General features: G+C 32.4%; 1 protein-coding gene across 2 annotated transcripts in view; it reads right to left on the reverse strand.

The window, feature by feature from the left end:
- Positions 1-13573, reverse strand: part of LOC129804987 (lysosome membrane protein 2) — a 65139-nt gene that overhangs the window by 6399 nt on the left and 45167 nt on the right. For both annotated transcript variants that reach the window (XM_055852789.1, XM_055852788.1), the window contains exons 3-7: positions 9790-9881; positions 8035-8192; positions 4948-5086; positions 4676-4879; positions 2394-2649 (exon numbers count right to left, since the gene is read on the reverse strand). In XM_055852789.1, the coding sequence (XP_055708764.1) occupies positions 2394-2649; positions 4676-4879; positions 4948-5086; positions 8035-8192; positions 9790-9881 (849 nt within the window). The remainder of the gene's footprint in view (positions 1-2393; positions 2650-4675; positions 4880-4947; positions 5087-8034; positions 8193-9789; positions 9882-13573) is intronic.

The following is a 13573-nucleotide window of genomic DNA, read 5'->3' on the forward strand; positions in this document are numbered from 1 at the left end:
TCCACATCAAACAAGTGCTTCTTGTGGCCAAGGCCAAGCCATTGGTAGTTGAAGCTTTCGTGCAAAGAACTCTTCGAAGTTTTCACATTTTGTCCATGGAATGAGATCAAGAAGATTATCCAGAATGGCTTGCAACATCGCATTATGTGCAATACACCATTCTTTGATGCTCAGGCCATCGGACTTTTCCAATGTGATTTTCCTATGAAATGCACTTTTCTTGCCTTGCAGCAAAACTTTTCATTAGATATTCCTCAGAATGTTTTGTTTATTGAGAAATAATGATATAGAGAAAATGGTAATTCTCTTTAAAATTTTGCAATATTGATGGAACTCTTTCACTACAATTGGTGGTATGATTTATTTGCTTGGATTTTTTATAGCTGAGCTTTAGGATTTATTTCTAATGTAGCTATAAAGATCATAGATGATATAAGATATATTACATCTGTAAGTATGTTCTTTATATTCATTTCACAATTAACTTCACAAATTATCTAATTTAAAGATATTCATGACTGATCATTGAGCTCAGAATGACTAACATGGATTACAGTTTATATCCAAACCAATAGATGGATGGATACTTATTTCATCATTAATAACTTAAGGGCGCGGTACATATACTTTTGTGTTAGATCTGTAATTCTGCGGCCACCGCCGTCTTAGCGTTGATAAACCACCCCAATCCTATTTTATGAAGGAGCACCGCCCTTCACTGAGAAAAAAGGGGGTGCGATTAACTTTTTTTCCTCGTAACTTCAACACCTTTTTAGGTGTAAAAATATATCAACATTTTTTAATGTTAATTTTACACTTCTTTAAGTGAAAAATTAACATGAAAAAGGGTTACTTTAACCCATAATACACCTAAGAAACATAAATTCACATCGATTTCGGATCAATAATGCAGGGTAAAAATAACATTTCCGGAATGTTATTTTAACTTTTTCGGATTTCTCTCAGTGTTAGAACAAGACCTAGGACATGGTGGTTGAAGTAAATGTAGAATGTGGCTTGGGAACGCCCCGATGTCGATTCCAAACACATTGATGAAGCCGCGGAGAATTGAAAGAGGTGGAAGTTTTATCTATTAGTATCCTAACGCCATGAACCCATTAGGAACAAGTTTTTGAAAGGTCATGTGCAAAATATTTCAGCGAATAACAGGTCATCGTCGGATGGGAAAGTTCAGCCTCGAATAAATAACTTTTCTTTGCATGAGAACGACGATTCTTCCCATCCGACGATCATCGGATTATTGTTGTTAACAAATCAGATTCCTGAATTTTCAAACATCAGTAAAGGGTCCAAGACACAGGCTGATCCTCAGGAATTTTTAACTTGTAAAATTTGGCAGTAATTATTTATCCCAAACCATCATACACCGAGGGCTTAGGATAGAATTTATCGATCAGAAGTTCTTTGCATACATTTTTTTACTTAATTTTTTACTATAAAATTTTACAGACTAAATATTTTCGAGGATCATCCTGAGTCAACTTAATGATTATAATAGACCCAGGTTAATCTTTAAGGATATTTATGCTGTAGAATTTGGTAGTAAGGGATTAAGTGAGGGAAATTTGTGGAATTATCTCTAATCGATGATCGTAAGCCCTCCATGTATGACAGTTTGGAATAAATAACATTTTACAGACTAAATATTCTCGAAGATCTGCCTGATACTATTGGGGCCTTTAGACTAGGTGAACTCTTTAGAATATTACAATAAATTAAAAAACTTGGATTTTTGGGATTTTGAATATTCTACAATCCCAAAAACGATTCCATTTCACAGTTCTTTCTTGAGTAAAAATATAAATTAATTAAGATATAGAATCTTTGGGGCTCTGTTTTATAAATAAAAATGGTTCTAGAAAAACTATTGCTTTTCAGACAACACTAAAGCCTTCTATGGAATTGTCAAACTTAACAAAAACTCTTAATTCGCGCATAATCTGATCATTTTTTTATTAGAGATCTTCTGGAAATAAGAATCGGCTTTTAAATCCATATTTGAGCTTAAAGATATTTATCTCTATAAATTATAGAAAATAGGCAAATGTTATTTAAAGTTTTGGAAAATACTATTAGAACTTGGTATTTAAATAAGAAGGACCATTGTACCATGTAAAATAGTTAGAAAATGGTTGTTTTATAAATCTTCTTACAGGAGAAAAGGTTATTTAAAAATAAGCTAATCATATTGAATGAAATAAAAGACAGTAAAAGCATATGTGAAATGAATGATCGACTTATGTTAATAAGTTCAGGAATTCATTATGTTTATGATTTAGATGTGTATTAATTTCCTCAATATAATTTTGTAAACCTTCATATGAACACATACACATAACCATTCAATATATAAGAAAAGTAATCTAACATACCATCTTTACCCACAGGCCCTCTGTAGATGAGTGGGAGGGTGCGGCAGATGTCCTTGTCATAAACATAAACTATGTCAGATCCGGTAATTTCGCGTGGTGGGAAAAGAGATCCCTCTGAAGCTGTGATGTTCCTACATGGTGGATCCTTCCAAAATGGTAAGTGATCCAGTCCATTGATACGATTGAGATAGCCAAACTTATCCATTCCCGTGTGTCCTGTGTAAATCGTTTGTATTTCGGGTAGTGTTCCATTTCGCTGAAGAATAGATCAAAGTACCAAAATTATTTGTGAATATTTAAGCATTGACAGAAAATTGGAAATTGGAAAAGAAGATGAAACTTGTGGATATGATTAGTCTGATCGTAGAACTTCACACAAGCAGCTGATCAATCGATGAGAGAGCACAATCAAGTTTAAGGACAAACCACTCTGTTATGATCTAGTTCGGGTTGTGCTTGAGTGAGAAGCTCTCGCGACCTCATGCAATTAGAATACTTGCAGAATGAGATGAAGGTAATTGGTGTGCTTTACAGGCTAATTTAATGCCTCTCTCGTTCATTTATTAATCATATGCGACACGGTATTCTACTCTCGGGTGTCTCGGAATTCGGTTAATGCTGCCTGCACAAGGAGGGCCACTTCTTCAGTATAGCCACTGCTATAAGCCTGTTAGATTTATTCTTATCGCTTCAAGATCGTCCGAATGACGTCGTAGACGCTATTCGGACCTGTTATTTCAAGTGAGTTTTCTCAAAAAGGAAGTTTTAATTAAATTAACTGTTTGTTTAACAGTTTTAAATGGTTTTAATTTTCTTCTTACTAACGATGGAAGGAGTCTTGAAACATTTCTTTTAAGTATAAAATTTAGAAATTTGGTTTTTGTTTGATTTTTTTACAGTATTTACGAGTGAAACCAGTATTTGCAAAAGGATCAAATTTGGATCAATTAGATCCTATTATTTTTACCAGTGCCCCTTTAGGATCACGGACAAGTATATTCTTTTGTTTATGCATTGTTTTATGAAAATAGCCCTCTTTGCTCTGTATTTAATTTTGTCTTAAAAAAAGCTAATTTAATTAGTACTTAATTTCCCATTTTCAAAATTTAAGGTACACCTAGAAAAATGAGATTTATTTAAATTAAATATTTTGGATTTTAATTTTAAAAATTCTGGGTAAATATTCGAATGAAATGAGTTTCCTTTCAATACAAACGAAATAATTTTGATTTTAAAAATATTCACCATAATTTTAAATATTTTTGCATTCAATTTATTTTATTTATTTATTTTTTTTTATATTTTTGCAGTAAAGATTAATTTAGGTTTTTCAATCACAAAATTTATTTTTGAACTTAGCAAAAGAATTTTGCTTTCAATGGAAAATATAAGCACTTCTTTTTCCCACTTCAAAAAAAAAAAAATCCTATGAAGTGTTTATTTGACTTTAATTCAGTTTTCAATAGGAATGTAAGTTTAAGACCTTAAGAAGGGGATAAGTTCATACAGACTTCAGACCTTATGCCCTAAACACACTTACGACTTTAGCCGAGAGACGACTTTGAGAAAATTATGGATATGGAGTTTAAGCATTATTTTTAATATAATTACGCTAAGCCGTCTCTCGGCTAATCCTCAGGTCTGTCAAGGTCTTTTGGTTTAACCGTACTGAAAGCTGAAACGCTGAATTTCTTTGAATTCATATCAAACAGGATTTTTTTGGAAAATTTTCTCATAAAAATTAATATTAAGGATGGAAGATCCATTTAATTTTAAAAAATCAATAAAATTTCTTGATTTTTAAGATTGTTAAATCTTCAAGAACTGGGCTATTGTGCTGGACACACTTTCGGCTTAAGCCGACAGACACTTTACCGTTATTATAATCAAAATAATATTTAGGCTGCATTCCCAACAATTTCCTATACTAACCCTTCTCTCGGCTTAAGTCGTATGTCTTCTAATGCATAAACCTCTAGTCTGAAGACCGCTTAAGGCAAAAATTTGTAGTAATACGGGATTCAGATCTAAGGTTTATCCATCAGGCTTAACTTCTCTAATTCCTTATCAGGCATGATTTTTTTTTAGGAAATTGTTGTTTTGGATTAAATGTTAAGGGCAAAAGATCCATTAGATTTTGAAAAATCAATAAAGTTGCTTGTTATTTAGATTTTTGTGACCTTCGGGAACTGGGCTAAACCTCCAGTCTGAAGCCGGCATAAGAGTCAATGCCAATGGAACTTTATTCGAATTTATAAGTTTTATCTTCGTAAAATACTTACTGCTATCAGTAGACCCATCCGAGACATTGGCCTCTTGTTTCGAGGATAAAACTTGTGTGCTAAGCTCACAAGGGTGTCATCGTAGCCAAAGACCAATTCGTCAACTGTGAGTTCAATGAAGGGCTTGTACTTTGCCGCCGTGAGCATTAATGAAATGGTTTTGGCCAGGAAATATCCTAAACTATTGCTTTGGGTTGAGAGAGTCTGGAAAATACATTTTTTAAACGATTTTTAGAAAGGAAATCTTACACAAATGCTAAAATTAAACTTACCAATAGGGGTATATTTGGTGTGACTATTCTTTGATTCTTGTCAACACTGAGTTCAGGAACAAATTGAAGTATTTTCTTGTGTTGAAATGTGACTGTGTAGTTGTCATGGAATTTGATATTCGTCTTCTCCATGTCCTCCCTGAAAGAATAATAAATTAATATAAACTTGAATTCAAATCAATTGCGTTTTTAGATGAAGAATATTGTTAAAGGAGATCACCAGTGGGGGGCCATCAGTGATCGTGAAAAAGTTTTTTATTAATTTCCATATCAGTTACTTGTGTCAGAGACTGAGCATTGCGTTCTCTCAACTGTGGCATGGTCTTTGACGCAACGTCTAAACTTGAGGGCTTCTATCATTACTTAGTGCCATCGATCATTATCAAGGTGTGTACACATGTGCTTTCTTGTATCGCGGAAGAATGGACTAAAATGCTACCAATGCATAGTCAAGTTCACCTGAAGCAATTCATAAAATGCACAATCCGTATAATTTTTACACAGAAGCTCCATCACTCAACAGTAATATCGATAAATGATCATTAAGTCAATATTATCACGATTATCGCTATATACAAAATGATTGTGTAAAAATAATTTTGTCAATTATAGAAGCAGAATGGGTATCTTAAATGTTGAATTTTTGCAATTTCTCAACATATTCTTTCAGTGTCATTCACGATATTACGTAATGACATTTTCGCACGTTTTTTTTTTTCAAGAAAAGGCTAGCCAGCCAGTTCGAGAGAATGAATCTTCATCCATAATGGACAATTTCTTAAATATTTTCTTTTCACAGTTTCATGTGATTTTGTCTGAAAAAAAGTGAGTTAAAATCTTTGTTGAACTGACCGAGTGTCGAGACATAAAAGTAAATTATCTCAATGAAGAAATTTTGTGAGTATTTACAGCATTTGTTGAAACAGCAATTAAGGAATAACTTCAATAATTTCAAGGGAAATTGATGTTTGTAAATTAGTGTGGGAAAATTCCTCACATTTGCTCCATTCAATGTGAAAATAGTGCGGGATTTTCACCTATTAACATTCTATTTACTGCACAATTTCACACATTTTTTATGAATTGATTGACAGAACTGTTTTATTGGTTCTTGAGTAACTGCCTAACATGAATTCTATAAATAAACGAAATAATCTGTTTATTAATTTGAGGAATAGACGGATATTTTATAAAAAAAATCGGGTAGGGGAAAATGCCCGTGCTTCGTACGGTCCCAAGCTTTTTAATGACTAATTTTTTTCTATATTTCTGATTAGGGGAGACCGGGGAGGTTTGGGACAGGGGTAGTGTGGAACAAGGCGATTTTTTCATTATTTTTTTTTAAATAAATGGGATTTAACCATTACTCAATTCATAGGCAATATTAAGATATATCTTGATTAAAAGAATGGATATCCTCAGTTTTATTTTTTTAATTCTATGAATACTTTTTTAAAAATTGATAAAAATAGTTAATCCTGAGCCTTGTTATTATGTAATTTAGCTTCACAATTGGTTTGTGGAACTAAATTACATCACGGAAAGGTCCAGATCCATTTAAAAATACAAAAAACCTCCAGTTGAAAGGTTCTCCAATTCAAAGGTGCCCTTCGTCCCCTTAATAAGTATGAATTATTATTAATTTTTTAATGTTTGAAACATATATTTACAGGCTAATTTTATGCCATTTTTTTGTAGGCCAAGATACCTTTTTTCAATTAGATCAAAGACTAAATGATAATTGATTTAAATACACAAGTCATACCTTTGAACAACTCATTAGCAACAATTAATTGAAATCACATTAAGACTTTAATATGCAAGTGTGATACCCGGATTATACAAAGAACAATTAATTTTTATTGTAAACTTGTAAACTAGTTATTTATTCTTTTGTCAGAATTTAAATGGAGGGGGCTCAAAAAACCCAAGAACCAAGAATGGGCAGAAGATATGAATGCTAAGACGAATTTTTCCGTAAATTGCAGTATAAAATTGCATATTTTCATAATTCCGTGGAAGGTTTATCATATTATTCATCGGAATGTGCATATAAATCACTTTTAATTCCAAAATAGTCATAAATGTAGACGCAATCATAAATTATGTCAAAATAATAATAAATGAAGCTTCTCGATGAGTTAAATCTTCAAGATTTAGAACAAATCTAAACAAAACGTTATTTGTTGAAGTTTAACATTAAAGCGCTTGGTCAAATGACAGATAGCGGTAAGGATATTTAACATGTTTTTCTTAGAAAAGAAGAAAAAATAAAATTTAAGCACTGAATAATATAATTACATGTATTCTTTAAGAAATTCATAAAGTTTGATAGCGACATTGTACCGTTTAAATATGTGTTAATTTTAAAAAGTTTTTAAACCGGACAATTTAACCGGTTTTGGTAGGTTTAGTGTTAACGTTCATGGTTTCATCATCCTACCCCTTAAATCACGAGGGACAAAGAACCGCTTGAAACCGAATAAACGTCAAAATAAGTTTATCCAAGTAGCGTTTTCACTACACAGAAAAAAATATTTTGTAAAAATGTTCGTAAATGTTTGTGAATTTCTATGGAGGAGTTACGAGATACTCGTGAATCGTATAACCCACATACAAGCTCGTAAAAGTTTGTACTTTTTTCACAAACATTGTTCGTAACATGATCATGAGACGAAAATTTTTGTACTTTTACAAACATTTGTTCGTAAATATTTGTAAAATTTTGTCATTTGTTCGTAAATGTTCGTAAAATGTTCGACAGAGAAACAAAAATTTACGAACAAATGACAAAATTTTACGAATATTTACGAGCAAATATTTGTAAAAGTACAAAAAATGTTCGTCAAATGATTATGGTACGAACACTTTTTGTGAAAAAGTACAAACTTTTACGAACATGTTTGTGGGTTTTACGATTCACAAGCATTTCGCAAATCCCCCATAGGAATTCACAAACATTTACGAACATTTTTACAAAAATATTTATTTTTCTGTGTATAGACGTACAATTTTCATTTGACGTTTGTTCAGTTTCAAATGGTTTTTTCTGATCTCTGCTTTAAATATTTAGAATTTAAAAATTACCTGTAGACGAATGGTCCCACTTCAACCAGTTTGGGCTTCTCTCCATTGAGAAATCCCTCGGGATTAGTGACATTGAAGATGTAAACTTTTGTCAGTCGTACGACCCCAGGCCGCTGCCAGTATTGAAAACTTATTGTGTTATTCCAAAGTTTTAAATTCTGCAAGAAAAATCAAAATGATTAATAAGTCTTCCTTGTTGAGAGTTATGCCTTAGACAAACTTACGGCTTAACCCTTTAAGGATGAGTGGGAAACCGGTGTCCCAAAAACAAAAACAATTTTTTTGACTAAAGGAAATTCTTTTGCTTTTCTCTAAATAGGGTAAAGTGTGGTATTTCAGGACACTTTTTAGCACTTTCGAGTTTCAAACAGCTTAACGACTTCTCAAATATTTTTTTCCTTGCTTATACAAATATTTATGTTCCTTATGCTGTCCAGAATAAGATTCTTATCGAAAAATGTTGAAAAATGCATTATTTTTTTTATTCAAAATAGTAATGTATTTTTAGTGATGTATTTCGGGACAGTTGGGTATTTCGGGATAGACAAAAGTCACTACTATTATGCAAATAAATTTCACAGAGCCTGATTATTTACCTTTAAGTATAAGTTCTAAACTTTACTCTTTCATAAAAATTTTGTTTAAATTTCACTTTTAAAGTGACTTAAATCGAAAAAAAAACTAAGCACTGTTTGTGCTGACATCTGCAAAATTAACCATACTGAAGGTTTTGTAAAAAGTGAAATTCATATGTATTTCACGCTTTAAATTAAATTAAATTTCAGAAGTTTTAAGTTTATCTGATACGTAAAGAGCTTAATATTTCACATAGGACTTAAAAATAATTAGAAAACAAATATTTATAGGATTTTTGATGTGTCCCAAAATACCCATATTCACAGCGAACAGACTGGGCTTTTCTACATGGTCATTGCTTTTTTACGCCTTCATTGCTTTTTTAAACGTGGAAAAAATAATCAAAAAATTGCGTTACCAAACCAATTTTTGCACTAATTTGATATTTTTTATGCCTTATGAGTTAATTTCCTTTAAAAAGAAAATGATGTATTAGTATTATTTTCCAATTCTTGAGAAAAGAGCAAAGAGCAATTGACTGTTCAATTGCTTTTTGCTCTTGATTCAAGGTGTTTAGATTTGGCAAATTTTACTAAATAAATCATTTTCTTTTTAAAGAATATTGTCTAAGAGAATGGAAAAAACATCAAATTGGTGCAAAAGTTGGTTTGGTGCCGCAATTTTTTGAATATTTTTCCCACGTGTAAAAAAAGCAATGAAGGCGTAAAAAAGCAATGACCATGTAGAAAAGCCTAGTGTGTTCGCTGTGACTATGTTCCGAAAAGCACATTGTCCAGAAGTACCACACGTTGCCCTAGTTCAAAAAATAGTTTTTATTTTTGGGACAATGATGTCCCATTCGTCCTTAAAAGATTAAACCGAGAGACGGCTTAATGGGAAACTGATGAAAATGTAGTCCAATCATTGTTTTGATTATAATTACGTTTAAGCCGTAAGTGTGTCCAGCACAATATGGTCTAATAAATAGTCTCAGGCTGACACTTGAAAATATTTAGCTTGTAAAATTGGACAGTAAAGATTTATTCTAAACTGTCATACACTCAGGGTTTAGGATCATCTTATTCTTTTAGTGCCTAATTTTACAGGCTAAATATTTTCGAGGATCAGCCTGAGTCATTAAGGCCCTGTATAGGATGATTATTCTTTCAAAAAACTTACCCTAAGAATACAGTAATCTAACCATGGAATTGAAGAGAGAACTATTCCAATGATAAGTGTTATAATTCCTATTATTATCACAGCCACACGATCTGAAATGAATGGAAGTACAGGTTATAATATATAGTTAACTATATATGAAAGAAACCTGACATTGACTTGGTCATTAAAGAGCTCATAGCTCAAACCGTCATCATTATTTCAATATGATGAAGAAGTCGATTGGTCACATTAATCGATTTGGAGGTCTGTACAAAAAAAATTAAAGCTGGTTGAGCAATTGGGTTATCGCTTAAGTGAGCTTTCGACAAACACCTTTTTCATCTGATCATCTGTGCTCAGGTACAAGAAGTACAATGCTCAAATTTTAGCTGCACTAAGAAATCCAAATGTATCTATCTATTCTTCAAATGACGAACATAACTTTTTACTATTTTTTTTATAGTTTAATGTTGATGTTTTGTTGTAGATTTTTTCTTTGGATAGAAAATCCATTTAGCGCAATTTTGTGTTTTTACATTGCCTTTTCTCAATTTTACCACACAATCTGAACTTCAAAAAGCTATATATTTCATTTGATTGACAAGGATGGAATTGAGTTGATATGTGGATAAGGTGCGTTTCCCATTTGTTGCTCACATGGGGGTGTCTTTTCTTTTAATTAATTGTTTTTTCGTTAGTTTGGTTGCTTTTATAGTTCAAGGCTGATCGATAAATTGCAAATTAATTGCAGGATTTCCAAATATATTATTTCTTCATTTGCCATATACTCCAACTCAAGTAAAATAAGTTTATCTGAGTATATATCAATAGTACTCAACACTTTGTGCAAGGAGAGTGATGAATTCAAAGTGTTTTACTTCCTCAAAAATACAAGTCTTCAGCAATTAGAAAATACTTTTGTTAGCCAATTCACGTTGATTCTGCAGCCATTTTCGTACAATTACAATTAATCTCTTTGGCAATCGTTGTGTTAGTTCTGCACAATGAGTTCTAATAATGATCAAAGCTCTTGTGGCATTGAAAAAAGGCACACAGACCATAGTTTAATTTGCTACTTGCAGTTTTGTTATTTTTTTCTTAATAGCAATTTTGAAGAATAATTTTTTGTTGTTGCAGCTTTTCCTGAAAGTGCGACATAATCCTAAAGTAGGACGGTGTTGTGCAAATACTACGCAATATGTCAATGTCTCAATTGTAGCCCTAAAATGGCAAAAAACAAAAATGCACGAACAACGCTTCAAGAAGCTTAAGAAGCCACTCAATTTGTCCCAGCATTGAAAGAGCTGGTCATATCTCATTTTCTCCCCTCAAGAGTCACGCCTAAAGTATTAATTTTGCTACCAAAAATCTCACTTTCTTCAGACGTCTTGCACAATTTTCCAATTATCATTTATCATTGCCGTATAATTGAAACAATATTCAAGATAGTTTATTGGTCAATTTGACTCATATTGGCGTTGTTCAATCGATGAGGACTTTAATTATCAGTCCCTGTAAATGCTAATTGCATGGAACGTATTTTTGTGAATAAAAAATTGTCTTGAATTCTTCATTTTTGGACAAAAAAGTGCCGCAAAACATGAGACCCGGAAGCAATGGAACGTAATTCAATTTTCTGCGTGGAATATGATGAGGTAAAATGTCGCAAGAATAAAAAAAGAACATCGTGTTTCCATTTCACAATTAACAGGCAGAAAATGTGTAATAAAACATCGTTTAGCAAAACTGGCAATTACAGTTTTTAAATTGCGATTTTTTGGTCTTGGTCGAAATGTGTTGAAAATTTCAATTGAAAGTTCCCAGAAGATTTGGTCATAATATTTTTCAATTTGCCATTGAGGTTAATCAAAGATTTTGGTTATTGCAGAAAAATCGGTAGCATTATTAGTTCTATAGTAAAATTGATAGAGGAGCGTGGGGTAGTTCCACGTCATGCATTACTTTTGAAAATTGAGGTACAGTAGACTCTCACTCAATCGGCTCTTTCTCAATCGGGCGTCAAATTTTGTTGACAGTTTTCACGCTTAATTATGAAGCTAATTTGCTCAAATTCGCTGTAGTTCTTCCTATTTTATCGTGATTCTTTATAATTGAGCACTTTTTGTTGAATTTACAAAGGCTTTGAGGCTAAATTCAATCGCTAAACCGGATGACATTTTGCCCCATATTCACGATTGAGAGAGAGTCTACTGTATTTATTTAGAATTCAAGAGAAATTATCAAAATATATTTTAGTTTGGATATGGTTCATCATCGTTTAGTAAATGATTTTTTTTTAAGTTCAGTTGCGAGAAATTGCCTTACTCTGCCATAATACAATTTCCATAAATGTAGAGATTTTTCTCAATTATGATGCAAATCTTTTTTAATTAAAACTTTAAATTAATCTTTAAACTATCACGTTTTAATTCAAAATTAGATAGGGTAAAGGCTCATAATTTTGGACAGTCTGCTTAGAAGCATCGATGATCCAAGTTTGAAGTGCGATATTTTCAAAACTAATTGATTTTTTGTTACTCTCTTTTCTGAAGGGTTGTTTAGAAACTTGGAAAGCTATTTATCGTCTTTGTTTTTACTAGAATTAGTCTTAATAGGTTTAAAAACGAATTGGTATGTAGAGGTGTATTTGACTCAAACTTTGGACACCTCGGCTATATATTTGGACAGCTAATCCGTCTTAATAGGGTGCCCATTGTTCTCTATTTCAAGAATCAATCTTGCGAAGTCCTCTTCTTGTAAGGGAACCGTATATCACAAAAAGCCCGAAAACTTTCCATATCATTCATTAAAGTGAGTTGACTTCTGTAATCCAAGTACTCGCGGATTCGCTCATTCACTGGCTTTTCCGGGTGCCTTTTAAAGCTTTTCTCACTACATCTTGTTCGTAGAGATAATACTCCTTTGTTTCTCCATTTCTCCAGGCATTTATACAACCTAGTCATCACAAAAGCTAAAACTTCAGGAAATTTCTAGGAAAAAACACCTGTCCAAAATAAGGAGTATCACCTCACTGGTAAATGTCTTAAAAAATTGCACATTTTTCACACGAAAAACGTAATTCACAATGCAAATCTCACTTCAGGTCAAATGTACAAATCACCACTAACGTGAATCAACACAATAATCAATGAATATTTAATAATAGGGGAAACTGGGTCACCACCAAACACGGGGTACCACCAAACACTAATTTTTATGTCTAAACTACTTGGACTATCTTTACCATTTCTTCCATGGACAAGCATTTCTATAATGCCTATAAATTTCTATAAGTCTTGTCTTTCGAAGTCGAATATCTGATTAAAAAAGATGGATCAGTGTTTGGTGCTACCCCGTGTTTGGTGGTGCCCCAGTTTCCCTTTTCACTGTTGGATAACGTTTTTACAACTTGCTTGGTTAAAATAACCGTTTTTTACCGTTGGCACAACGATAATTTCTGGTTAAGTTATTATGTGCTGCTTGGGATGACACCAAGTTTAACAGCCCACGCCTGCCGATCCTCCGCCACTTCAGGAAGATGTTCGGATTCGATCCCAAGGCGCTCCCACGCAAGATCCTGAATTTTATCCTAAGGCACTCCCACACTGAATTTTCAATAAAGCAATTTTAACTCAAATCATATTCAAAATTTAGTGTATTTAGTGTTAAAATCTTCCAAAAAAGAACAAATCTTTAGATTGAATTCATTATTCATCAAATATTGGAATAAAAATCCATAATTTTAATCAATTTATTTATAGTGTCCAATTTTATCCTCAAAGTGTCCAAATTTAGAAACTGT

The sequence above is a fragment of the Phlebotomus papatasi genome, chromosome 2 (assembly GCF_024763615.1).
Source record: "Phlebotomus papatasi isolate M1 chromosome 2, Ppap_2.1, whole genome shotgun sequence".
NCBI lineage: Eukaryota > Metazoa > Arthropoda > Insecta > Diptera > Psychodidae > Phlebotomus > Phlebotomus papatasi.